At 34.1% G+C, this 25,020-nt stretch overlaps 2 protein-coding genes across 4 annotated transcripts; both read right to left on the minus strand.

Moving 5' to 3' along the window:
- Positions 1 to 5,932: 5,932 nt before the first annotated feature.
- Positions 5,933 to 15,138, minus strand: LOC111986103 (probable GTP-binding protein OBGC2). 3 transcript variants are annotated; one of them, XM_024017736.2, is made up of 10 exons: positions 14,955 to 15,137; positions 13,133 to 13,635; positions 12,798 to 12,889; positions 12,266 to 12,349; positions 9,065 to 9,142; positions 7,993 to 8,193; positions 7,803 to 7,910; positions 7,127 to 7,201; positions 6,746 to 6,969; positions 5,933 to 6,442 (listed from the first exon to the last, which is right to left on the minus strand). In XM_024017736.2, exons 1-10 carry the CDS (start codon positions 15,029 to 15,031, stop codon positions 6,370 to 6,372), a joined length of 1,515 nt encoding a protein of 504 aa, XP_023873504.2. In that variant the 5' UTR covers positions 15,032 to 15,137; the 3' UTR covers positions 5,933 to 6,369. The 3 variants fall into 3 exon arrangements, with proteins under 3 accessions (XP_023873504.2, XP_065621199.1, XP_065621198.1); XM_065765127.1 differs by lacking the exon at positions 14,955 to 15,137 and adding an exon at positions 14,647 to 14,761; XM_065765126.1 differs by lacking the exon at positions 7,127 to 7,201 and having other exon boundaries at positions 14,955 to 15,138.
- Positions 15,139 to 18,440: 3,302 nt separating this feature from the next.
- LOC111986123 (uncharacterized) lies at positions 18,441 to 23,091 on the minus strand. Its single transcript, XM_024017754.2, has 7 exons — positions 22,757 to 23,091; positions 21,078 to 21,219; positions 20,210 to 20,357; positions 20,055 to 20,130; positions 19,857 to 19,968; positions 19,595 to 19,686; positions 18,441 to 19,039 (listed from the first exon to the last, which is right to left on the minus strand). Exons 1-7 carry the CDS (start codon positions 22,787 to 22,789, stop codon positions 18,995 to 18,997), a joined length of 648 nt encoding a protein of 215 aa, XP_023873522.1. The 5' UTR covers positions 22,790 to 23,091; the 3' UTR covers positions 18,441 to 18,994.
- Positions 23,092 to 25,020: the final 1,929 nt, after the last annotated feature.

Consider the following 25,020-nt stretch of genomic DNA (forward strand, 5'->3'; position numbering starts at 1 on the left):
TTGGCCCAATTAATGTTTGAAAGTTTTTGAGAGAAATAAGAGAGTTTTGAATTTCAAATATTTTTAGGTGAATCTATGTACCTTGTTTGTCTCTGAAGAGGTGTATATATAGATTCGTAGTCTCTAGCCATTGGGGCCTTAATTGTGGCTTAGTGCTCTTTTCATAATGCCTCAAGGCCTATTAATGCGGGTTTGATGAGCCTCCAACGATCTGCACTAATTGGTAACTGTCGAGGTATTGAATTTCTTTTATTAATGACTCGCTTGCTTCTCGTTGTCTGCCAAGTGAACGAGTATACTTGATTAGGTGTCCAAGAAAAGAGAGTTTTCGGTCCCATCAATACGTATGGATAGGATTTGATAAATTTTTGTTATTTATTTTTTTTTTTTTTTTACAAGACAAAAATTTTACTCTAACCTAATTTAAGTGTATATGTGTGTGAAACTTCCTCCTAGAAACTTGAATCTGGCTCTTACCTCCCACACTCCACAAGCACTTATACTTATGGAGTAACCATCACACCAAGAGTGTGCAGTAGTAATCTGCTTGAGTAATCATCATACCAAAGATGTGTAGTAGTTATTTGTTTTTTCTTCATTACAATAATTATTTTTTTATAAAAACAACATATTATTTGTTCTTATCATTTTTTTGGATAAAGTAACAATAGTTGTTAAAAAAAATTAATCTGTTATTAACTTTTCTTCTTCTTCTTCTTCTTTTATTTTATTTTATTTTTTTTTTTTGAGAATGAATCTATTATTAACTTAACAACTTGATTTTTACGGCATTTGATTTTTAAGTCTTGGAAACGAGTTTTTGTTCTTACTAGTTATTTTTTTTTTTTTTTTTTGATAAGGAGCATGAAATATTCATTCAACATGACAAAGAGTTACAACAGAGATAGCATACAAACACTAGAGGAAATCATAGACAATTACCCACCACTCTCTTCAATGGACCCGAGAGACCAGCCAAATTTCTGAGTTTGCATATTAACATTTTTGGAGTCTTTTTTCTTGGGCTCTAGTGGTGGGCACATTAAGAGGAGAGATATTACTTGTGGTATTCGGACAGGGAATTCCTTGGGCCAAAGAAGAAAACAATTGAAAGTCCAAAACCGATTTTTGGCCTCAGAGGACCATTGGAAAACACATGCGTGCTCAACAGAGGAGGGTGCTGGGTTTAAGGAGCAAAACACTGCCATCACAGTTGTACTGCTGGCTTTCTCCGTACCCAGGCTCACCGGAGTAACAGCCGCCGGACTCAGAAGACCGGTATCTTCCTCTCTTCGTTCTTCCTCTGACCCTCCTCGGCAAGCAGCACAAAGTTTCACAAAAACCCCCTTCCTCCAATCGGCTAAATCATGAGATCCAGACGGAAGAAACCCACCAAAACCCAAAACACCACAAGTAAAGCAAAAGGAAGTAAGCCACTCCAAACGAAGACTAGATCTGAAATAGAACTGGAAGATCCTTATTTCTCTATCTACATACCTTAGATCCAAACCCATCTTCCAGGCCGATCGCAGAGTGGATTTGAAAGCTCGGATGCGCTCCTCTGGGTTGTCCGATCTCATGGCTGAAGCGGAGCTTTCAACTTCCTCAAGCGTGGTGAGAAGAAAAAGCAGAAGTCCTCCAGTGGTAGCTAGATCCATGTTGCTGAGGGGACTTTGAAGGCTGCGGAGATTTAGAAAACTACCCAAATAGGGAGAGAGGGCTTGTACCAGGCAAGAGAGAACAAAACTCCTACTGAGGGAGAGAGAAAAACTTTCTCTCTCCCCCAGCAGGAGAGAGAGAAAGCTTGGTATCGTCTTTGATCCTTACTAGTTATTATAAACGGCTGATATAATATGGCTAATAATAATAGTATTCTTGTGAATGATGTTGTGTGTTGTGTCTTCGAAGGTCTAGGATTATATCAGTACTTATTATTATTTTTTCTCCTACGCTTTATTTATTTATTTATTTAAGAATTATTAAATCCGTATATACTCATCTTCTCTCTCCTACAAGGGCTTCATATTTTTTATTTATGAGCTGTATTTATGTTACGTTTATATATGCATTATTAGATTTAATTAATTTTCTTGTGTAGTAAAATTTTTATGTTACTACTTTTTATTTTTAATTTTTGTTGTTAGTAATATAATTATATGTTTGAAGAAGAGATTGTCTAACCAGTTCATTCTAGATCGTTCATTAGAACAATTAGTTTATAACCCCCACACACTATGAGCAGGTAGTTTTTTTTTTTTTTAATAAAGCAAATGCTTCTTTTTTTTATTGGTAAGAATTTGGTTCTATTTACTAGACTTTCACTGTAATTAATTTTTGTATTGGTCTTTACAAATATCGATATCCTCATACCCTATATAGTTGCACCTATACAACATGTTATAAATATTAACCACATTTTCCTTTACAAGATTGCTATAACCAAGTAATATAAAATCTACATCATGAAAAAAAATCTACACCTCAATATGTTGTGCGATTACTTGAAAGTTGAAACCTTTAAGAATAATACGTTATGTGCAATTTATATGATCTCAACTTGTTTCTCAATAAAATTATTCTATAAGTTTATAGTCAAAACCGTGCAACGCACAAAAATAATACTAGCATACACACACGTATATAAAGCTAAAACTTAAAAGAAAATTCAGGTAGATTTTAATTTGAGTCCAATTTTACACCATATGTCCATCCAATTCTTAATTTTTGTGCCAAATAAATTATTGAGTGTGATTGTGATTGCCTTTAATTGTATCTGTGCATATGCATGTGACTATATACTAATTAAGTTAAAGATAATATCATTTGCTAGAATCACTACAGATTTTTTATACAAAAATTGTTATTAGAGGTCAAGTCTTATTGCAATGACAAGTTACTTCCACTAAAAGTGACTGATTGTAGGTTTGAGTTTGAAAATCAAACACTCTAAAAAAATTGGGGGTAAGGTTGTCTACCATCATATCTCATAAACTTTAAGCATTAATTTTTATTTAAAATTATTTGGGAAAACAATTTTTAAATTAACCAGACAATACTAAGCTGGAAAAAATTAGATGCACTAAATAGAAAATTAACATTTTCCTAAAAAAAACATTATAAGAAAAAGCAAATTATAAAAATTGGTCACGATTCCTCTCAAATTTGTTTGTAGTCTGTGGATGGTGGGATTTAGGTCCTTAGAAATCATTCTCCTGGTGACTTGACTCCCAGTTAATCAAGTTCTCTCGAGTTTATCAACTGCCTAGGAGGGTGATTGGGTTCAGTTAATGCCGATTTGATTTTGGTTAACAAACTTTCCAATCTTGGAGATCATTGGTCTCAGCTTTGGTTTTGAACATGAACTATAGATACATACCTTAAATAAAAACGTAAACTAAATTGAACAAATAAGCGAAAATTTATGCTTTTGTAACCTAAATCGATAGGCTTAGACAAACAATCTCCTCAATAACAATTTCATATTTTATTTATGAATTACTATCTTTCACATATGATTTTTTTTTTTAATTATTATTCATTAGGTTTACCCAATCTATATATATAATAATAGGTAAAGCTAAAAGAAACTCAAATTATAATTCCAAATTAGAGTTCCAATTTTGCGCCATGAATCCTAAATTATTTATTCTTAAAGAGTTTTATTTCTTAATTTTAGAATCAAATGCCAGACCGCATCATAAATATTCATTCAAGTGAGTTATTATGGACAAAAACTAAAGAATTTAGAAGAAACTAATCGTAAAAAAAATAATTAAAAAAAAGTGCTTCACAATATATATATATATATATATAAATATATATATTTTTTTTTTTTTAAATAGAAAATTTGCATTTTATACCTAATAATATATTTACAAAATTTTTTTAAGAGTTAACAAAATATAAAAATAATTATCAATAGTATTTAAATTTTATATATAAATTATATTATGCATCTTATTGTATATTTTTAAGTGTATCCATGCATATGCATGAGGTTACAAGCTAGTATTCAATAATTCAGAACTCACCTAATATTTTTTCAATAAAATTGATATTTTATGAGTATTCAAATTGGAATTTAAAAATAATGGTATAAAAAGATTGTGGTATAAATAATAAACACTCTCACGTACAATGCGCGTTCTCCTATTTTTACAACTAGCTAGTAAATCGCTTTAGTTTTCATAATCGATACCTTGCAATATCAAATTTTGTCTTAAAGGAAAGCAGAATGAATATTGAAATTTTTTATTATTCCTACTCATTTGTTTTCCCCAAATTTCAGAGAATTAACCCACTTCAAATTCACCATCAAACAATAATCACATTTACAAATTCTAACTGGATTGAAATAAAGTGCAATTGCTCCTATTCCTCATAACAAATTTTACATCTTTACTTCTTTACAATTTTACCTTTCACTTTTTTACTTTTTTTTAACATTTTTTTATTCAAAAGTTGAGTAAAATTACTCTCAATCTCCATAATTAAAAACAATTGCATATGGTTCAATACTCTCAATCCATTAGAGCACTAGCACCAATTATTGCATCCAAATTCTATTTTAACACAAAAACTTACTTTTTCTACTTTAATATAGCATTTGACAATATACTCTACATCAATTGTTCTATTTTCCTATGCTATTCTTTTTCTTCCTCTTTTTCTTTTTTTTTCATTTTTCTTTTTCCTTCTATTCCTCTCAGTCTCTCTCTTCCCCTCATCTGATTACATCTCTCTCAATAACAAACTCATCAACAAAACAACCACCATTCTCCACTAGCAAACCCGCCACCAAGCTCAAACCCCACCACCACCTCAAAGACTCAAACCCACAATGCCACGTTGAGTGAGGAAGAAAGAAGAGAAAGACGAGAGACAGATAAGAGAGCTCCTAAGAGAGGAGAGAGACAAGACTGGATTGAGAGAATTCACATAATAGAAGAATAAGAAGAGAAAGAGAGACACAGTTTGAGAAGATAGAGAGAGGCTAAGTAAGGAGAAGAAAGAAGAAAGAAAGTCAAAAGAGTAGAGACAAATAATTAAAAAAAAAATTAACATTTGTGTCCATACCGTTCCAAATTTAGAATGGTATTATTCATCAATACCAAATTTTTTGGTATTTAGATCATCTCATGTGAGAAATTTTTTAGTGTTTGATTTGCCAATTGCCAAATATTTGGCATTGCATTAAGCTAGTACTCTTATAAAATTTATAACCCAATGGTACCCTCTCAAAAGTTAAAGCTATAAATTCAACCCAGAGATAAACCCACTATGATAAAATAGTTATTTGAATTATGATTTTATAAACCTCAAATACATTTTAGTTTTTTTTATTTTATTTTATGGGAAAATATATTTCAGTTTTCAACAACGGAACTGCACCTTCCCAAGACAGATGTCCCAGTAAATTGACTCATCGAGCCTTGAGGTTGACACTCGTTTTTTTTTTTTTTTTTCCTATGAATCAAAAAATGACTCAATTAAGCCACGTAGGAAGGAAAGATTCTACTTGGGAAGTGGAAACGGAGCTTAAACGCATACCAACACAACAATGTCACAACTCACAAGTCACAACCTGTGAACAGCTGTTTTTCTTAGCAGTTAACAGCATATATAAGTACTAGATTCTACATTGTTGTGTAGATATTTTGTTCAATTTCTAGAAACCCCATGGATTAATGGGTCGGACCAGCTCGCAACAATGGAGACCCGCCCGAATCCCCCACACATCTAATTACAAAAAATAGCTTTAAAAAAAAAGCATTGGATCATCAGAAATTATTGGAAGCAGGCAAAGTCCGATCTGAATCTAGCATCGGCGTTTGGAATTGTTCAACTCAATTTTCAGCTCAATTATAATTTTTTGTTGTGTCCAAGATCCTTGTGTTAACTAATAATATAGATGAGCTCAAAAGAAGGAACATTAGCACAAAATTTTAATTACATTTAGGCTAATTATAAATAGGATTTTACTAATGTGTGACCTAAGAGCACACAATAGTAAACTCAAAACTTTTTCAATTTCCCAATAAAACTTTTCCAAAAAAAGATTTGTTAATGTGTGCCCTAAATTGGCAATTGATTCTAAATGTGGAATCCACCCAAAATTCTCATCATCCCAAGAAACCCTAACCCAGCTGCACCTCCACCACCCAAACCAACACCTCTACACGGCTTGTAAACTAGTTGAGACACGGAATACATTGACATGCAGACACTGACAGACATGTACAAAAATGCCAATTCGCAATGTATAAACGATAGCTGGACCAAAATTTACCAGAGGCTGAAAAATGGCAGTGCAATTGATGGGAGCCTTTAAGGCCCCAATTTCATGGTCCCACACCTAACTCCAAAGTTTCATTGGGAACTCTGAACTTTCCGCAAACCTGCCCTTATTTCCTTCAACAACTCATTGATCCTGATTCCTTTCCTGCAATAGACAACATAAATAGCATATGGTTAGGATACTACTCCTAGAAGTGCTAAACTGATAATAGAATGACTCACTCAAGAAAGAAAAATTGATCTAGAATACACAGGAGGGGAAAAAAGTTCAGGTAAATAGTAAAAAAGCATAACACTACTGAATTTTAAACAGAATTTAGCCATGAGTGTTAACTCAAGGCTCATGGAAGCAAATAACTTCTTAATAAAATAATTATACAGAATTCATAATGAAGCAAGACATACAGTTCAAATATTAGGAAGAAGATTTAAAATGTAATGAACTTACAGAACGCTAACTCCTACAACAGCAAGGGGGCGTGGGTAGTCCTCGATTTCTTCATCCTTTTTATCTTTGCTACTAATGCCCGTAGAAGATACATCTGCATGTCCACCTTCAGTGGTCAGTGATTGAAGAGCATCATCATCAGAGCCTCTTTCTGGCTCAGAAGGTACTTCATCACTTCCAATTCTCATTATTTCTTCAGTCAAAGATGGAAGCCTATCCCTTGCCTGAAATAGTAATCAGCTTAAATCTTAAACTTCAAATAAAACAAAAACCGAAGAGATCCTACATTTTATAGGAATGCATAATAATAGCATTAGGAAAATCAAGATTAATATTAAGGACAGGGCTTCCAAACCAGGAAGAATAACAACAGGCACAGACCTCTGGGAGGTCAATCTTATTTAGCACCACAATGTATGGTCTTTCAAGGTAATCAGGATTGTACATTCGCAATTCCTGCAAAACCCATAAATCCTATAGTTTACACATGAAAGATTAAAAAGAGTTTATGCATGAAAGATTAAGAAGTTAACAATAAAGGAATGCAAACACAATAAACTTTTCCATAGGCTTTTCACATTAAAAATCACAGGGATAGATAATTACAATGTAGAAAACTAAAAAATATCCAGACAACATCATTTTTCCCCTTAAAAAATTGGCAGCTAAGAATCATGATTCTAGTTTTCCACTCAGCTTTACCTACAACTCAAACCCTTGTCTTAGCAACTCCCTTAAAGAATGACACATAAGAAGGGAAAGAGACACAAAAAAGCTCAAAACTACAATTAAAACCAAAACCTAAAATTAAATATGAATGATGAGGGTCAACTGAGCTAGAGGAGCCTGATCTCACAAGACCCAATTATAATGACCCAAATTATAAATATGAATCTGGATTTGATCAATGATGAGGATCAGCTTAATACACATCTAATTTAAACCATCATCCATGGCAACAATGTTTACAGCCCAAAATTTCCAAGCAAACAAGTGGAGCCAACAATGCTATTAGTGAAAATATATGATTAGTATTGTTACAGAAAGAAACACATACTTCTTTTACTGTTCGATAGTCATTTACAGGGTTTTCAGCAGCTGCATCAACAACATGGACCAACAGCCGGGTCCTCCTCAGGTGCCTCAAGAAATTCCGACCAAGACCCTGAAGGATGATTCAGATTTCAAATTTAGCAAACTTTAGATTTTATAATAAGCAGACATTTGAGATTCAAAACATACAGTACCTTCCCTAAATGAGCACCTTCTATAAGACCAGGCAAATCAGCCAATGTTGCTTCAGATGAGTACATCCCTGCCCCTAAACTAGGATCACCATCAAGCCGTCCAAGGTTTGGCATTAATGTTGTGAAAGGATAATCAGCAATATCAGGTTTTGCAAGAGTAATAGCTGCAAGAAGGGTTGACTTTCCAGCATTTGGAAGTCCCTACAACAAGAGCAAGTAAGCCTCTAGTAAAAAAGTCAATAACAGTACCTCACAGAAATAATTAATATACTTTAGCACTCTGCCATTCCAGGCATTTGTACTTAAATACATGCAAAATATAGTTAACTAAATCAATAGGGGAAGGCTACCTTCAAAGCAATAATGAAATGTAAAGAAGAACTTTGTTGGATTTTCCTTTTTCTTTTCTCCTTGACCTTTCACTTTACCAAAAATTCTACTCCACAATTTATTACATAATTATAATTAAAAATCTCTAGATTGTAACACACAAAAATCTCCTTTCCAAAAATTGACAACAATTACAACATAGGCAACTCATCACAGAACCAAGAAATATTCCTCAGAAAAAGTTCAAGCCTCTCAAATCAAATGGAAAGCTACATTCAAATTATTCAACATAAATGAATCTTCACAGCCTTCCAGCATGATATTGTTGTCCAACTAGATTCCTCACTTCAAAAGAATCTTTAAATGTTGTTAAAATGTATCTCACATTATTAGTAGGCTCAAAAGAGTATTATTGATATTCTTCAATAGACCTTTGAAATGCAGAACATGTTGGTCAAAGATTCAGGGTAAGGCTGAATCATATTAGGTCAATTAGGACAAGGAAAACTGTCTGAAAATCTAAGATCAGGTAGGACACAAACCACTCTGGTTTGACAAATAATGCCAAGCAAGCTTTCCCATTTTAGTCACTTTGCCAGTTCTTGGTACTACAAGTACTGGACACTAATTCAATGACCTTTTTATCATAGACAGACATCATTAAATGTTGAATATCATTACTTCAAAACTCATAAGCATGAGAAACCAGAATAAGCATAAATAAATAAAGAGCAATACTTACAATTAAACCAACATCAGCAACAACACGTAGAATCAACTCCAAACTAACCTCCTCCCCAGGTTGACCAAGAACTAAAACCTGCAATATAGTAGAAAATATTTAACATATTTCTACAATAAGAAGAAGAAAGGCTGAGGCCAAAGTACACAGGGAGTACACTAAGGACACTCCAAAGGAAAAGAAAAGCAAGAATAGAAAAAGAATAAAACAAAACAGCCCCAAGATTCAGGAAAGAGCCAAACTGTCCAAAAAGGTCAGAAAGTCTAAACCTGAACAGACATTCGAGCAAAACACCTTCTGCCACTCAAACAGAGTACCTAAAATTTGAGATTTCAGTTAAGCATTCTAACATTTTGTTCCTTCAAAAACTCTCAAATTTATTTCCCTCCAAATGGTCCATAAAAGACAAGCCAGAATAGCTCCCCACAAAGTAAAATAAGTCTTTTTACCACACAGTCCAGACCAAATAATGAGCAGGTCTGGCATCTTCGGTATCACCCAAGTAAGACCCAAAAGAGAGAATAAAAACTCCTAATCCAAGTGCCACACCACAATGCAAAAATAAATGATCAATATCCTTACTTATCAAAAAAAATGATCAATATCCTCCCCATCAAATCTACACATAACACACCAATCAGAAATTATCAAAACCCCTTTTCTGCAGGTTTTCAGTTGTTAAGATCTTCTCTTTCACAGTGGACCAAATGAAGAAACCAACCCAAGGAGGAACTCTCACACGCCACACTGTCCTCCAAGGAAAGAATGCATCCCCACCTCTCCTCAAAAGCTGATAATAAGAACTCATTGAAAATCCTGGAGATTTAGAAGGATTCCAAATTAGTCTATCCTACTGAGGAAAATTAATCCTTACAGTATATAACTCCATTAGAAATAAGTCCATGGACTCTAGCTCCCAATCATTGAGAGGCAGAGTGAATGTAGGATTCCAATGGATACAAGCATTGGAACCATCCAAATATTCAGCTACAAAAAACTCTTTATTTCTGGAAATTTCAAAAAGGTCCAGGAATCTGTCCAAAAAGAAATCATGGCCCCAGCAGATATCCAACCAAAACTGAATCTTATGACCTGTTCCCAATTCAATAGAGATGTTTTTCAGAAGTTCAGGCCAACCCTTGCTTATATACCTCCACAAACCAACACTGTAGGGCCCTCCCACCAAATCAGTACACCAGCCACCTCTAGAAATACCATATTTTATCCCTATAACTTGCCTCCAAAAAGCATCAGTTTCCACCCCAAACCATCACAACCATTTGCCTAATAAATCTTGATTAAACACAACAAGCTTTTTAATCCCCAAACCACCCCAATTAACAGGAAGACAGAGATTCCCACTTAACCAGGTGAAATTTATTCTCCTCACCCAAACCACCCCAAAGGAAATACATTTGAATTTTTTCCATACGATTGGCAACCAGAAATGGAAAAAGAGACATAAAATAAGTAAGGAGACTAGAAAGTGTACTCTTAATGAGGGTTAACCTTCTACCTTTCAACAAATAAATCTTCTTCCAACTAGCAAGCCGTTTGTCTATCCTTTCTAGAAGTCCATCCTAAACAGCTCTACTTTTGAAACTGGCTCCTAGAGGGAGCCCTAAATATTTCATTGGCAGGGTAGAAGTTTTACACCCCAGATTTTCAGCTAAATCTTACAAGTTTGGATCTTCCCCACTAGGACCATCTCAGACTTTCCCAAACTAATCCTCAATCCAGAAACAGTCTCGAATTGCAGTAAGGTACAACGAAGATACCTTAATTGATTCTGATTAGCATCACACATAATAAGAGTATCATCCACATAAAATAAATGTGTTATATTATGAACCCTGCAATGACCATTTACAGAGAAACCATTTAAAAACCCCCCACTGGCTGCCCTTGAATTCAAAAGACTCAAAGCTTCCATTACAAAATCAAACAATAGAGGAGATAGAGGATCACCCTAACACAAACCCATGAACTTTCAAAAAAAAAACACAAGGCTCACCATTCACCAAAACAGACAATCTTATTGTGGAAATGCAAGCTTGAATCCAATTCCTCCATTTGGCCCCAAACCCACACCTACCCAGTACATATAATAAAAAATCCCAATTCACACTGTCATACGCTTTTTCCGGATCAAGTTTACAAATAAACCCTGGCATCCCTTCCCTCAACCTGCTGTCCAAACACTCATTTGCTATCAAAACTGAATCCAAAATTTGCCTACCATGAAGAAAAACATTTTGAGTAATTGAAATAAGATTCCCCGTAACCTGCCTCAATCTGTTTGCAAGGACTTTAACAAGAATTTTATATACACTTCCAAGTAGACTTATAGGTCTGAAATCCTTAAAGTTTACTGCCCCGATTTTTTTAGGGATAAGAGCAATAAAAGATGTGTTCAAATTTTTTCAAACCCTAATCTTCCTAAGTTTACATGAGCTAGAGCTCATTGGTAAGGCATTCCACTTACATGGTACAGATTTATGGTTATTGAACATGTTAGTGTGTTTTCAAGGAAAAAAAAAAAGCATGGTTTTTGCCGTTATCATGGGGCCAAAGTCAACATTACCATATCTGATATATATTGGACTTGAAAAGTAGAGCATAAAGATGCAGAGAGATATATTAACAGGTTATTTATATGCAGAGTAAAAGATACTTCGTCAGGTTGACACAAATTTATCACATATGTGTACACTAGAATTCTACTCTCTTTTTCCTTTTTTTGTAAATTAAATTAAACCGAGTCTTCAACATTTCGTACACTGTCACTGTGCTCAGAAGATAAAAAAAGAAATTAAATGATAGATCTTTTACTAACACCCCCTCCAAATTCCTGCTTCCTTTAATTCAGGAACAATGCCAAAACTAGAATAAACACATGCAAATCAATGCAATTACTTAACCCAATTTGACAGGAAATCTGAGATAGTTGATTGAAAAAAGTTGAAGAACACTAGAGAATCCATATATGGTTTCATCCACCTATAAGACATTGAACTTGCAAGAAGATCAATTCATCATGCCTCAGGCAAGAAAATTTAGATTAGACTCTCCCAAAAATGGGAGTAAAGGAAAAAGAAGAAAAAGAAAGATTGAGCTTAAACATGCCTCAGTGGAAATGTCTTACACAAAATTTTCAAACTTAATATACTAGATAAAGAAGGTTAAGAGCACCATGTTTACCTTATCACTATCATCTCTCATCACATTTGTAGTCAAAGCCATTAACTTTTTCCTTCGATGCTCTAGCATTTCTAACAAGCTAATCTGGGGGGAGAAGAAGGGGAAAACACTTAGATGTAAATGGCATGTTAATATTTATCCAAAAAATATATATATATATGTAACTGACATTAATATTGAGCATACAAGTTAAAATATGTTCTTTAAAAGAACCCTCTGACAATAACTAAAGTTGCCTTGAAGAGAAAATGCATGCAAAGTTTTAAATTCTCAGGCCTATTGTTCAAACTCCTTGAATTCCCAAGAAACTGAAACTTTTCCATGATACCATCTCAGACCAGAATGACTTAACATCAAAGAACAGTGTAACTTCAGAGAATGAAAGAAAGAAAGAGATAGCAAATATGCCACATGTATCACTTAGGTAAAAAAAATTAATAAGTCAAAAATGCTATAAGAATTTAGACTTGGACCAAAAGTAAAAACACTAAAAAAATCAATAACTTAAGGTAGAAATAAAGCATTTCCTTACCCCTCCTTGTCCACCCCTTGCAACAAGGATTTCATCACCTGGACGCGCTAGATCAGCCAACAACTTCCCCCGTTTACGTTTCACAACCGTACCTGTCACATTAGCCCAGATAATAAGAGAATACACATAGAAGTAGCTACTTTTTTAAGAAAGTGTAAATGAGCATTGACCATCCCATCAAATTCTCATCCCTGTTCAATCAGGAAATAACAAAGGCAGGGGAGGACACTGCTTACATAACATAATCAGATTTAATGTTGGATAGCTCCACTATGATTCCCATTTTTTACATATGCCAAACATCTTTGACAAAATTAACAACATAACATACAAACCTAAAGGCACAGCTATACGCAAAGTTGGTGAGGCAAGTCCATTACGCAATTGTGAAGTCAAAACACCCATTGCATCAACATTTCCACCACGCTTTGCATTAAACCGGCCTTTCTTGTGAAATTCCAATAATGAATCCTTTCCTTCATCTGCATATATTACTACATCTCCTCCATGCCCACCCATAGGAAGTATAAGTGAGCCATCAAAGTCCCTTTTATACGCACTTTTCTTCCACATCTTCTCCTTGTCCTGTTTTCCTTGAGGCTTAGCAGTTTTCGGGTTAGGCATGTTAAGAACAGCACCATGGCCTCCATCTCCCGCACGGACTGTGATAATAACCTGATCAAAATACTTATGGGGTTCCTTTATCAAAGTATCAGGGCTTGAGGAAGGAGACTCATTCACCCGAGCAAGTCTGCACTTAATTGTGTAATGTACAAAATTTTCAGAATTGCTTCTGCACCGACCATGCCTATAGATAAGACTGCTGTGGGATGTATTACTGCAATAAGAAGACACGAACAATAAAGCAAAAGATGATGTATAAGGAATTCCGAACAATGTAATCAATTTTAGAAATGAAGGATTTCAATGGAAATAACCATGTTGTTGCATATATTCACGTATTTAACACAATTATTGTTTTGTCAAGATAAACTGAAAGGTGCTTTTCTTTGTCATGTTTCAGTTTCAGTGTCAAATAGCTTCAGAAAAATCCATACACAGTGAAAATGTAATTGAAACATATCCCCATTGCTATTTATCAGCATGTATATGTTACAAAAAATTTACACAAACGGTTAGAAACAGAAAATCAGTTGCCATCAGCGAGGTGTGTCTGGATGTACGATTACATATAATTGGCTTGTTTAGCATTAGGAATGTGAATTACTACTCTAGAACAACATAAGCCATCAACAACACGCCAAATACAAATGTGCTACGAATCAGATGATTTTGAAATTCCTAATCATGTAACCAAACTTTAGAATGCCTGCATTCCTAAAGCGAACCTCAGCGATATGACCAGCCACTCTAATTACAGAAACGGTCTTTGATTATATTTGAAAATCAGTTGCCATCAGCGAGGTGTGTCTGGATGTACGATTACATATAATTGGCTTTTTTAGCATTAGGAATGTGAATTACTACTCTAGAACAACACAAGCCATCAACAAACTCTCAAATCAACAACACGCCAAATACAAATGTGCCATGAATCAGATGATTTTTGAAATTCCTAATCATGTAACCAAACTTTAGAAATCCGGCATTCCTAAAGCGAACCTCAGCAATATGACCAGCCACTCTAATTACAGAAACGGTCTTTGATTATATTTTGGTGGCTTTCTCATCACAAAAAAAAAAAAATAAATAAATAAATAAAAATAACAAATAGTAATAGTAGTAAAATCCATATTCATAATTTGAGAAAGACAAGTCTACACAATCAAAGGTTCCTTCTATAGAAACCTAAAATGAAAAGATGAACCCTAGTGCTTGGTTTGACCACCTCAAATCAGAGAAGTTGAACCAAAACTCAGAGAACTTGTAAGATTTCCGGCGCATTAAAAATTTCCTATAATCTCTCAGCGACCAACCAAACTTTAATTCCAGCACCGTCACAATGCTGCGAAGAGTTAGACTTAAAAACAAAACAAAGAATCCAGTTTAAACTAAACCAAATTACATTTCTTGCCTTTTTTTCCAATATTTTCTTGCAGTTTTTCTACGCAACCAAACGCAACGTTATAGTTTTTTTTTTTTTTTCAACTATAAAAAAATAAATAAATAAAGGAGTAAATGGAATAATAATAATACCTTTGGGGGAGTATTGGAGAAGAGAGAAAGGTATTATTATGAAAGCGTAGGTTGAGATTCGATGGTAGAGAAAGCATTATCTGTAAAACTCTCAAAGAGTAGAGTAAGCACAGAGTGTGTGTGAGAGAGAGAGAGAGACAGAGAGAGACCGAAGAGCTGGCATACGGTGACCGTTTTATGACAACTCTGAAACGGCACCGCACCGCTTTTTGGCATTTTTTTGCCAAATAGAACATAGTTTTAGGAACATGGTTTTAGGAATAATTTAAGGAAAAATAGAATTGGCCAAAGTAATAAAAGTAGCATATTTTTGAAACTCGAGTTTGGTAACTTGAGTTTCAAGTATTATGTTTGATCAAATTGTTATAATGTTTAGAACTCAAGTTTGGTTAATTCGAGTTTAACAAACTCAAATTCTAAAAAGATTCTACATAACTAAATTACTTCGATCGATGCTATTTAGCAAATTTTTCTTCAAATTATGCTATTTAGCTAAATTTTTCCTACTTTTTTAGCTGTTGTTTTACATTTTTGTAGTTGATACGGTAGTCATTTCAAATATCGTTTGTTTGTTTTTTTTCTTTAATTCAATGGTTACAACTTACAAATGATTTTAGAAAATAAAATAAAAATTTTTAACCTTTTTTTTTTTACCGAAGAAGGTAGAAAAAATTTTACCCTTGGCAATTTACTAGAGTGAGTTTGAACTTGGCAATTTAATAAACGGTCAAACTTGCCAAAAAGAGTTTGACCGTTTATTAGAGTGAGTTAAAAAGTTGAGTATAGTATATCAAGCTTCTCAATTCAATTTCCATAATAAAATAATAAAAACTTTTCAATTCAATAAATACATGTTTGTATTAAATTAGTTGTTCTTGCAAGAGAAACATTGTTGATGTTTCATTGGTCATGTTTGAATTTAATCGTAACATCTGTTGATACCATAGTAAAAATATTAAGACCTTTTGGTGGTGGCATTCTCCACGGATGAACTGTGAGCCATTCCTGTCAAACGGGCGTGTGAGAAATGTGTGCCAAATCCAATAGTGAACTAGTATATAATTATAAATTATTTAAAATTTATTTTTATTATTTTTTCAAACTTTCCCTTAATTTATTCTATTAGGTGTTGAAAGGATTAGAATTAATAATGACCAGCCACTCTAATTACAGAAACGGTCTTTGATTATATTTGAAAATCAGTTGCCATCAGCGAGGTGTGTCTGGATGTACGATTACATATAATTGGCTTTTTTAGCATTAGGAATGTGAATTACTACTCTAGAACAACACAAGCCATCAACAAACTCTCAAATCAACAACACGCCAAATACAAATGTGCCATGAATCAGATGATTTTTGAAATTCCTAATCATGTAACCAAACTTTAGAAATCCGGCATTCCTAAAGCGAACCTCAGCAATATGACCAGCCACTCTAATTACAGAAACGGTCTTTGATTATATTTTGGTGGCTTTCTCATCACAAAAAAAAAAAAATAAATAAATAAATAAAAATAACAAATAGTAATAGTAGTAAAATCCATATTCATAATTTGAGAAAGACAAGTCTACACAATCAAAGGTTCCTTCTATAGAAACCTAAAATGAAAAGATGAACCCTAGTGCTTGGTTTGACCACCTCAAATCAGAGAAGTTGAACCAAAACTCAGAGAACTTGTAAGATTTCCGGCGCATTAAAAATTTCCTATAATCTCTCAGCGACCAACCAAACTTTAATTCCAGCACCGTCACAATGCTGCGAAGAGTTAGACTTAAGAAAAACAAAACAAAGAATCCAGTTTAAACTAAACCAAATTACATTTCTTGCCTTTTTTTCCAATATTTTCTTGCAGTTTTTCTACGCAACCAAACGCAACGTTATAGTTTTTTTTTTTTTTTCAACTATAAAAAAATAAATAAATAAAGGAGTAAATGGAATAATAATAATACCTTTGGGGGAGTATTGGAGAAGAGAGAAAGGTATTATTATGAAAGCGTAGGTTGAGATTCGATGGTAGAGAAAGCATTATCTGTAAAACTCTCAAAGAGTAGAGTAAGCACAGAGTGTGTGTGAGAGAGAGAGAGAGACAGAGAGAGACCGAAGAGCTGGCATACGGTGACCGTTTTATGACAACTCTGAAACGGCACCGCACCGCTTTTTGGCATTTTTTTGCCAAATAGAACATAGTTTTAGGAACATGGTTTTAGGAATAATTTAAGGAAAAATAGAATTGGCCAAAGTAATAAAAGTAGCATATTTTTGAAACTCGAGTTTGGTAACTTGAGTTTCAAGTATTATGTTTGATCAAATTGTTATAATGTTTAGAACTCAAGTTTGGTTAATTCGAGTTTAACAAACTCAAATTCTAAAAAGATTCTACATAACTAAATTACTTCGATCGATGCTATTTAGCAAATTTTTCTTCAAATTATGCTATTTAGCTAAATTTTTCCTACTTTTTTAGCTGTTGTTTTACATTTTTGTAGTTGATACGGTAGTCATTTCAAATATCGTTTGTTTGTTTTTTTTCTTTAATTCAATGGTTACAACTTACAAATGATTTTAGAAAATAAAATAAAAATTTTTAACCTTTTTTTTTTTACCGAAGAAGGTAGAAAAAATTTTACCCTTGGCAATTTACTAGAGTGAGTTTGAACTTGGCAATTTAATAAACGGTCAAACTTGCCAAAAAGAGTTTGACCGTTTATTAGAGTGAGTTAAAAAGTTGAGTATAGTATATCAAGCTTCTCAATTCAATTTCCATAATAAAATAATAAAAACTTTTCAATTCAATAAATACATGTTTGTATTAAATTAGTTGTTCTTGCAAGAGAAACATTGTTGATGTTTCATTGGTCATGTTTGAATTTAATCGTAACATCTGTTGATACCATAGTAAAAATATTAAGACCTTTTGGTGGTGGCATTCTCCACGGATGAACTGTGAGCCATTCCTGTCAAACGGGCGTGTGAGAAATGTGTGCCAAATCCAATAGTGAACTAGTATATAATTATAAATTATTTAAAATTTATTTTTATTATTTTTTCAAACTTTCCCTTAATTTATTCTATTAGGTGTTGAAAGGATTAGAATTAATTACACATTTTGGATTTAAAGTATCTACATATAACATATGCCCATCTCAACAAAAAATAAATAAATAAAAGTAAGCTATATGTCATATTGCTTCCTGGCAAGAAGGGAATACGCTATGCTTTGAGGGACACAAGTAATGTTAGAAGCCATGGGCCTTGTACTTGAATTAGCACATTTCCATACATAAATGCTTGGAGGTTTAAAGGGAGGGAAATGATTCGAGCTGCGAACTTAACGGCATATTGTAACTATCTCAAAAAAGAAAAAAAGTACTGTTAGAATGTGAGTCATAATTATAAAGATAATTCCAGCTTATTAATATGATTATTATACTCAAAAGTTAATCAGTACCTTTAAATTATCAGTATCAATTTCACACTTAACACTATCACACCTTTGAAGTAGTCAATGTATTGCAACAAATATCAATTCAATCCAATACATGCTAAAACATCAAGAGAAAATCACCCTAGAAAAAATAATCAAGAATCTGCTTCAAGGTCGGACTCCCCAACTCTGCTTCATCACAGTATGTTCACTAAGCATAGCAAATTGCAACTTTGCATTAAACAGTAGAACTAAGATTAATAGGGTACATCAACTCAAAGCCTGACGTGAATAAATCCCAATATCTAATGTTTGTATAAGCAAGGCGGTATGTACAAGCCACACACATGGATCAAATCAGTTGCGCTAATCTGCAAGCATTTATGGTTTTCACTACGGCAACTTAAAGAGTATGGGCAATTGGGCATGCCTCACTGAAAGCAGGAATAAAAACACATGAGAGCCTGCTAACTGTGTTTTACATATGAGCAAGCAGTGATGACTCCTTTCTAACCCCAAACCTTATATCAAACCCATATGAGGCAACGAAAGCAATATCTGAATACACCTTGATCACCCATTGGCCAGCAAAAGCTTCAAACACTTGATGCATTTAGCTTTCAAGAAAATCCTTTAAGGAAAATGTTGCATGTGTATCCTACAAAACCACAATAAAATGAGTAAATATTACTTCTGGTCATTCATGTTTTCATGGGCAGTACATGGTTTCCTTGTTTATCAAGCTGGCCCAGGCCGCTAATTAATTAAGATGGATGTAAAATAACTCCAGGCATTCATCCTTCATGCCTAAGAACATCAAGTGAGTTAAATATTAAGGAATTCACCATCAAAAACAAGCGCCACCCATTCTGCTTTAATTCTTTTGAAATATATTTATGTTGAACAAAAAAAAGAACTACTAGTTTTTCTTGGTAAAGTAGGATATAAAAGTATAAAATGTGTATATATAATTGACTAATTGAGTTACTTATCAAAAAAATAATTGACTAATTGAGTTTCACTTTTCCTCTTCCCAAGATATAACAAGGGTAAACTATAGTGGAAGCAACGCAAGATAGATAGATATATAAATATATATATATATATATATAATATGGATGAAACTCAAGATTAATAAATATGTGAGTGAAAATTAGCCAAAATATGCAGCCCTCCAGGATCCCAGAATCGAAATTCCTTAACTACATCTTACCTTGCCAAGCTCTTGACTTAAGCACTGTCTAACTACTGTTGTCTGTTGTATCAGCTTTTCCATTGCTGTGTAGCTGGGCAGATTCATGTGTTCTGACAGCATTAATAATTAGCCATGACAAAGCATTAATCAAAGTATCAGATCTCACACATAATTAACAATTATATAAATCAGGAAATGATCTCATGCAGAAAAAACAAAAATCTCAAAAGCATTCTTAAAACACCATAAGCAGAAGCACATAGGAAATCAAGTAACAAACCAAGAATTGCACGATTCAAACTTTCAGCAATTTTCTGCCGATACTCCAAGCCAAGAAGAAAAAACATTGGGGACTTATCTGGCTCTTCATATGCAAGAAGGGCCATAAAGTCCTGCATCGATAACAAATTTCTCTTCATTCTATTGAAAAACAGATAAAGGAAATGCATCAGAGATTCTGCATTAGGAAGAAACATACCTCAAGTTTTTCAACATATTTCTGCACTTTCCCAAAATGAGTCAACTTAGCCTGAGCAAATTCCAAAGCTTCTGAGCTGGCAAGGAAACAAAAATTTAAAAAAAAATGAAATGCATATCTCACTCTCTTGGAAATATCGTTGCTACTTTGCATACCATTTTCTAGAGCGGACAAGTTCACCAAAATGAATGCTCAATAGATCAAAATACAATTCCTCATTCTTCTCCAGCAAGTCATGTGCCAGCAGATTTGTCAGCTCAATGGCCTTAAGTGCATTTCCATCCAGGGCAAAATTAAAAATTCCTGAGCATAAACCATAAAATTAGAAGCATCATCAACCGAGTATTCAATAGATACAACATCATAAAATAAAATATTGATGAATTATTCTACAATAACAAATAAGAAAAAGGAATATGATGACCAGAAAGATCGTAATTTTTTTCTCTACTGTTACTCCAAAGGATTTGTTGCCGCAAATGTTTGACCAAAATAAATAAAATTTTGAGCAGATTGATCAGCAAGACATTCAGCCACATGAAGAATAAACATATATTTACAACTACTTGGAAGGGTAGGTAACATCTGACTCTCTGAGACATTGTTTCAGTTTGGCATCCACTAACACCCATATGCATGTCATATAACCAACTTTGAAGCACTCTAAACAACTGAACTCTCAATCATGTGAAGACCAAAACAAGAAATTTGCAGTCACTCAAAGGGTAAGGAATGTCAGGCAGTGATTTTGTTTTGAGTGTCACATGCTCCACCATGCAAGTCAAACCACCAACTGTGAAGCCACCTAAACTACTTTCATCAAATACATATATGTAAATACAAACAAATGTCATCATAGAAGCATCTCTCACAACTAATAGAAAATTCAGTAAAATAATTGCTTCATGAAAGAAATAATTACAGAGGTGTGCTCTGACAATGAATAACCCATTGCACAACACTATAAGTGAGAAACTTTAAAGCAATCCTACTTTCCCTACCAAAATAAAAAATTTCAATTACTTTTTCTTTTCTCCATGCCCTCAAGATGATCATCAGGCTGCTTCATCCCAGTGCAAGCAATGAATGACTCCATGGTTTCATTAAAGCAATTATGGACAAGATATGATAGAACAACATTGTGGATGTCATTTTCGTTGATACCCTGTCAATGATACAAAAAAAAACCCCCAAAATTATAAAAGAAAAGGCCCAATTGACAAAGAAATGAATAATCAATTTTTGTTGTGGTTTTGTTTTAAGGAGGAAATATCATAAGATCATAAAATCGTAATCCTAGAAAGGAAACTAATAGAAGACCTTGAGACAAACATGCAGGCGAGGTTTATATCCTCACCAGTAATTGAAGATCCAGTGTACTTCAGAAGCATCTATTGCATTTTGGAATCCACACAAGGTGGATGCCACATTGACAAATGCTTGTGAAGGACACTGGAACAATGACTAGTGAGAATCAAAATCCAAAGGCAAGACCCCAGAACCACCCAAATTGCATGTGCACTCAATTTCGTTACAGGGAACATTAATAATAATAATAAAATTAATTAAAAAAGAAAAGTTGTCTATAAATGCTGCCATCACATTATGTATTTTTAAAATTGCATCATCATTAAAATTACAGTGTCTTATAGAGCTATGAGTCTAACACAAAACAAACACGACATGCACAGCCTGCATATTCTGTAAAAGCTGCACCCCGTACCAAGCTTCTAGCTAAGCATGCACACACACAAGATTGACATAACATTAAAAGCAGAGGTTATGATTCCAGTGATAAAAACATGTATATGTCCTGACCCAGAAAATATATCAGACGACTAGAAAAGAAAGAAAAAAAAAATCCCAGTAGTAAAAAGCAGTTTGTAAACAATTAGTACCACCCACTTCCCAAATTATATGCAGCGACCAATGTAATACGGACTCATATATGCTTTGTATGGCGCAAGTAAATATCAAGTTGTCACATTCATATGATTTTTAAAGAGTTTTCCACCATTTTCGAGTCTCGTGTAGCCATACCTTTACCGTGTAGTATTGTAATCACAAAAAAAGGGCAAAGGGTGAGACGGGTCTTGGTCAGATCGACTACAAAAAGCATGTTTCACCCCAAGGCAATGCCCTTCCAGATGAACATCAATCCCCCAAAATAAACTAAAACTTAAGGCAAAAGTAATAATCGTCCAATATCACAAAGACCTCGACTGTGGAAGCTTGAATAGAGTCTATAGACATGATTACAGGGTTTCATTAAGCTTTAGAAAAAAACTAAAATCTGTGCTCACTTCATAAAATTGATCACTCCCATAAGACATTAATTTGGTCGAAATCATAACAAAACATCATCATCTAATGCCAATCGCTACAGAGTTAAAAACTCCATACCAAACAAACCTTCGTCCTTTATCAATTCAATTACAATGTGGAACACAATTAACACATTTTACATCTCTATATAATGTTTCACACAAAAATTCGTTAAAAATAAAATTTTAAAAAAAAAAAAAAAAAGACTGAAAATAGTGAACAGAACTCGGCACATGTAGAATATCCTCGTAGGTATCAAATCGATGGAATGATAACGACAAAGAGACAAATTAAATTTAGGGTTTCGATGATTAATACAAAAAAAAAAAAAGATGGGTCTACCATAATGATAAGTAAATGCGATTAGAGAGACTCACAACGAGGTCGTAGTGACGAGGATCAACGTCCATGGTTGTCGAGAACCGAGAGAGTGAGCTCTGAAAATTGAGACAGCGTAGACTGAGTTTTTGTGCTTCTGAATAAGAATCGAGGTCTCAGTCTCTCTTGCTGGGTTATATTATATAACCATGTCGATAGATAAGTATATATACATACCTTCGATCGTAGAAGGTATAGAGAATAGAGAGAGAGAGAGAGTAGTATGTAACCACTAGCCTCTCTAATTATTAGTATTTTTGTGAATTGTGATTGCGAAAACACGTGTGTGACTTTTAATTCTGAGTTTCTGATTCTGCAGCCTTTGTCTCTCAAGTCAAGCCACTCTAGAATCAGCTATATTATTTATTTGTTTAGTTGTATATATTTAATCCACCAATGACAGAGAATCAAGGAAGACGCTCTCACGGTAAATCAGTCATAGCTTTACTAAATTTGCGTAAAATTAATCATCAGATTTCTGAATAATTTTGTAAAAAAGTAAGGGAATGCTTAGTAACTGTTATTTTTCCTTATTTTATATATTTTTTTAAATGATCTTCTATTTTTTTAGATTAAAAAATTTGTTTGGCAATTTAAAATAAACAAAAAAAATAAAATTTATTTTAAAAATTCAATTTGTGAAAGAAACTAAAATCATGCAAAATGCTAATTTCAGTTTCTAATCTTTTTTTTTTCTTTTTCTTTTTTTTGTTAACCAAGCTAATATCATAAAAACTAAACAACAACCATTCTGTTACAAAAAAATTCAACTTCATCAAAAGCTAGTAAATTATCCACCACAGGCAGTAGTTCATACAACAAAAGGAAATCAGTAGGTTGGGTTGCTCCCATGTTAGCAAGCTTATCAGCACATCTATTAGCTTCCCTAAAGATGTGGGTCACTATGCAGCTAGGGAAGGCTTTGACCAGGGTCCTGCAATCGTTCAAAAGAGGTTCTAACATGAGATTATGAGATGATGGGTTGTTAAGTAAGTGAACAAGAACATCAGCATCAAGTTCTATATTAACATTGAGAATATCTAATTGCCGAGCTAATAAGAGGCCATCTTTGAGGGCCCAAAGTTTTGCCAATATACTGGACATACTCCCAAGTTTCCTCATAAATCCAGCCACCCAATTTCCATTGCTATCCCATAACACACCTCCTCCCCCAGCTTTAATTGGATTACCAAACATAGCACCATCAGTGTTGAGCTTCACCCAACCAATCATGGGCTTCTTCCAACTAAACTAAATTTGCACTCTAGGCGGCTTGTTAGAACAATCCGGGACGAAGGCAAAAAACTCAGCTCCTCTTTTAATGCTTTGCACATGTATGTTAGGCTCCTTTCTTCCTGTCTGAAAAATGAATTCATTCCTATGCAGCCACATTTGCCAAGCAGCTTGGGGGAACACAAACTTCCAAGGTATACAAAGTTGAGACAGATATTCATCGAATTCACAATTGTTTTTAAGCCAATCCACCAAAGGGGTGCCGAAGAAGTCATGCCTAGTATTATCAAAACCCAAATTCCTCCAAACTTCTCTAGCCACACTGCAATCACGCAATACATGGATAATAGACTCTGTACCAAGTATTATTCAGATTAAAACCCCTTGAACCGAGCACTTTCTTTGTAGGGATACTCGAGTGGAAGCATAGCCAAAGGAAGAATTTAATTCTTGTTGAGGTTTTTGCTTTCCAAACCTAAAGTTTGTGAGTGGTTAGGTTCAAAGGGTTTAAACCCTTAGCAAGAAGATAAGTTGAATGGAGATTGAAGCTTCCATCCTTAGAGAAGGCCCAAATAAGAATATCATCTTAAAGAGGATTGGCAGCAAGTGGCACTCCTTGAATTTCCTTAAGGATTGATTATGGGAAAACAAAGGATGAGTAAAAAACATTGGCAAGGAACTATTTGGCAGATTTCTTCCCTTCCTCTTCTAAAAGAGGACCTTTTATAAGCTTCCTAAGAGGGATTAAGGCAAGCCAAAAATCGTCACAGGCACTCACTGCCTCCCCATTGGAGATAGATCATTTCAATCATTTATTAAAGATAACACCCCCATCTTTGCAAGCTACCCAGGTACTTAAGGTGGGTAATCTTCTTCCCTTTTTACCTAATCTGACAAGGGTAAGGTATTTAGAAGTGAGCATTTGTGCTGAAGGTGCCTCCGGGCTCGAAGCAATTCTCCAACAAAGCTTACCAATGATGGTAGAGTTCCTAGCTCTCATTTGAAAGATGCCAAGACCTCCTAGATTGGT

Source organism: Quercus suber, unplaced genomic scaffold (genome assembly GCF_002906115.3).
Source record: "Quercus suber isolate HL8 unplaced genomic scaffold, Cork oak 2.0 scaffold_608, whole genome shotgun sequence".
Taxonomy (NCBI): domain Eukaryota; kingdom Viridiplantae; phylum Streptophyta; class Magnoliopsida; order Fagales; family Fagaceae; genus Quercus; species Quercus suber.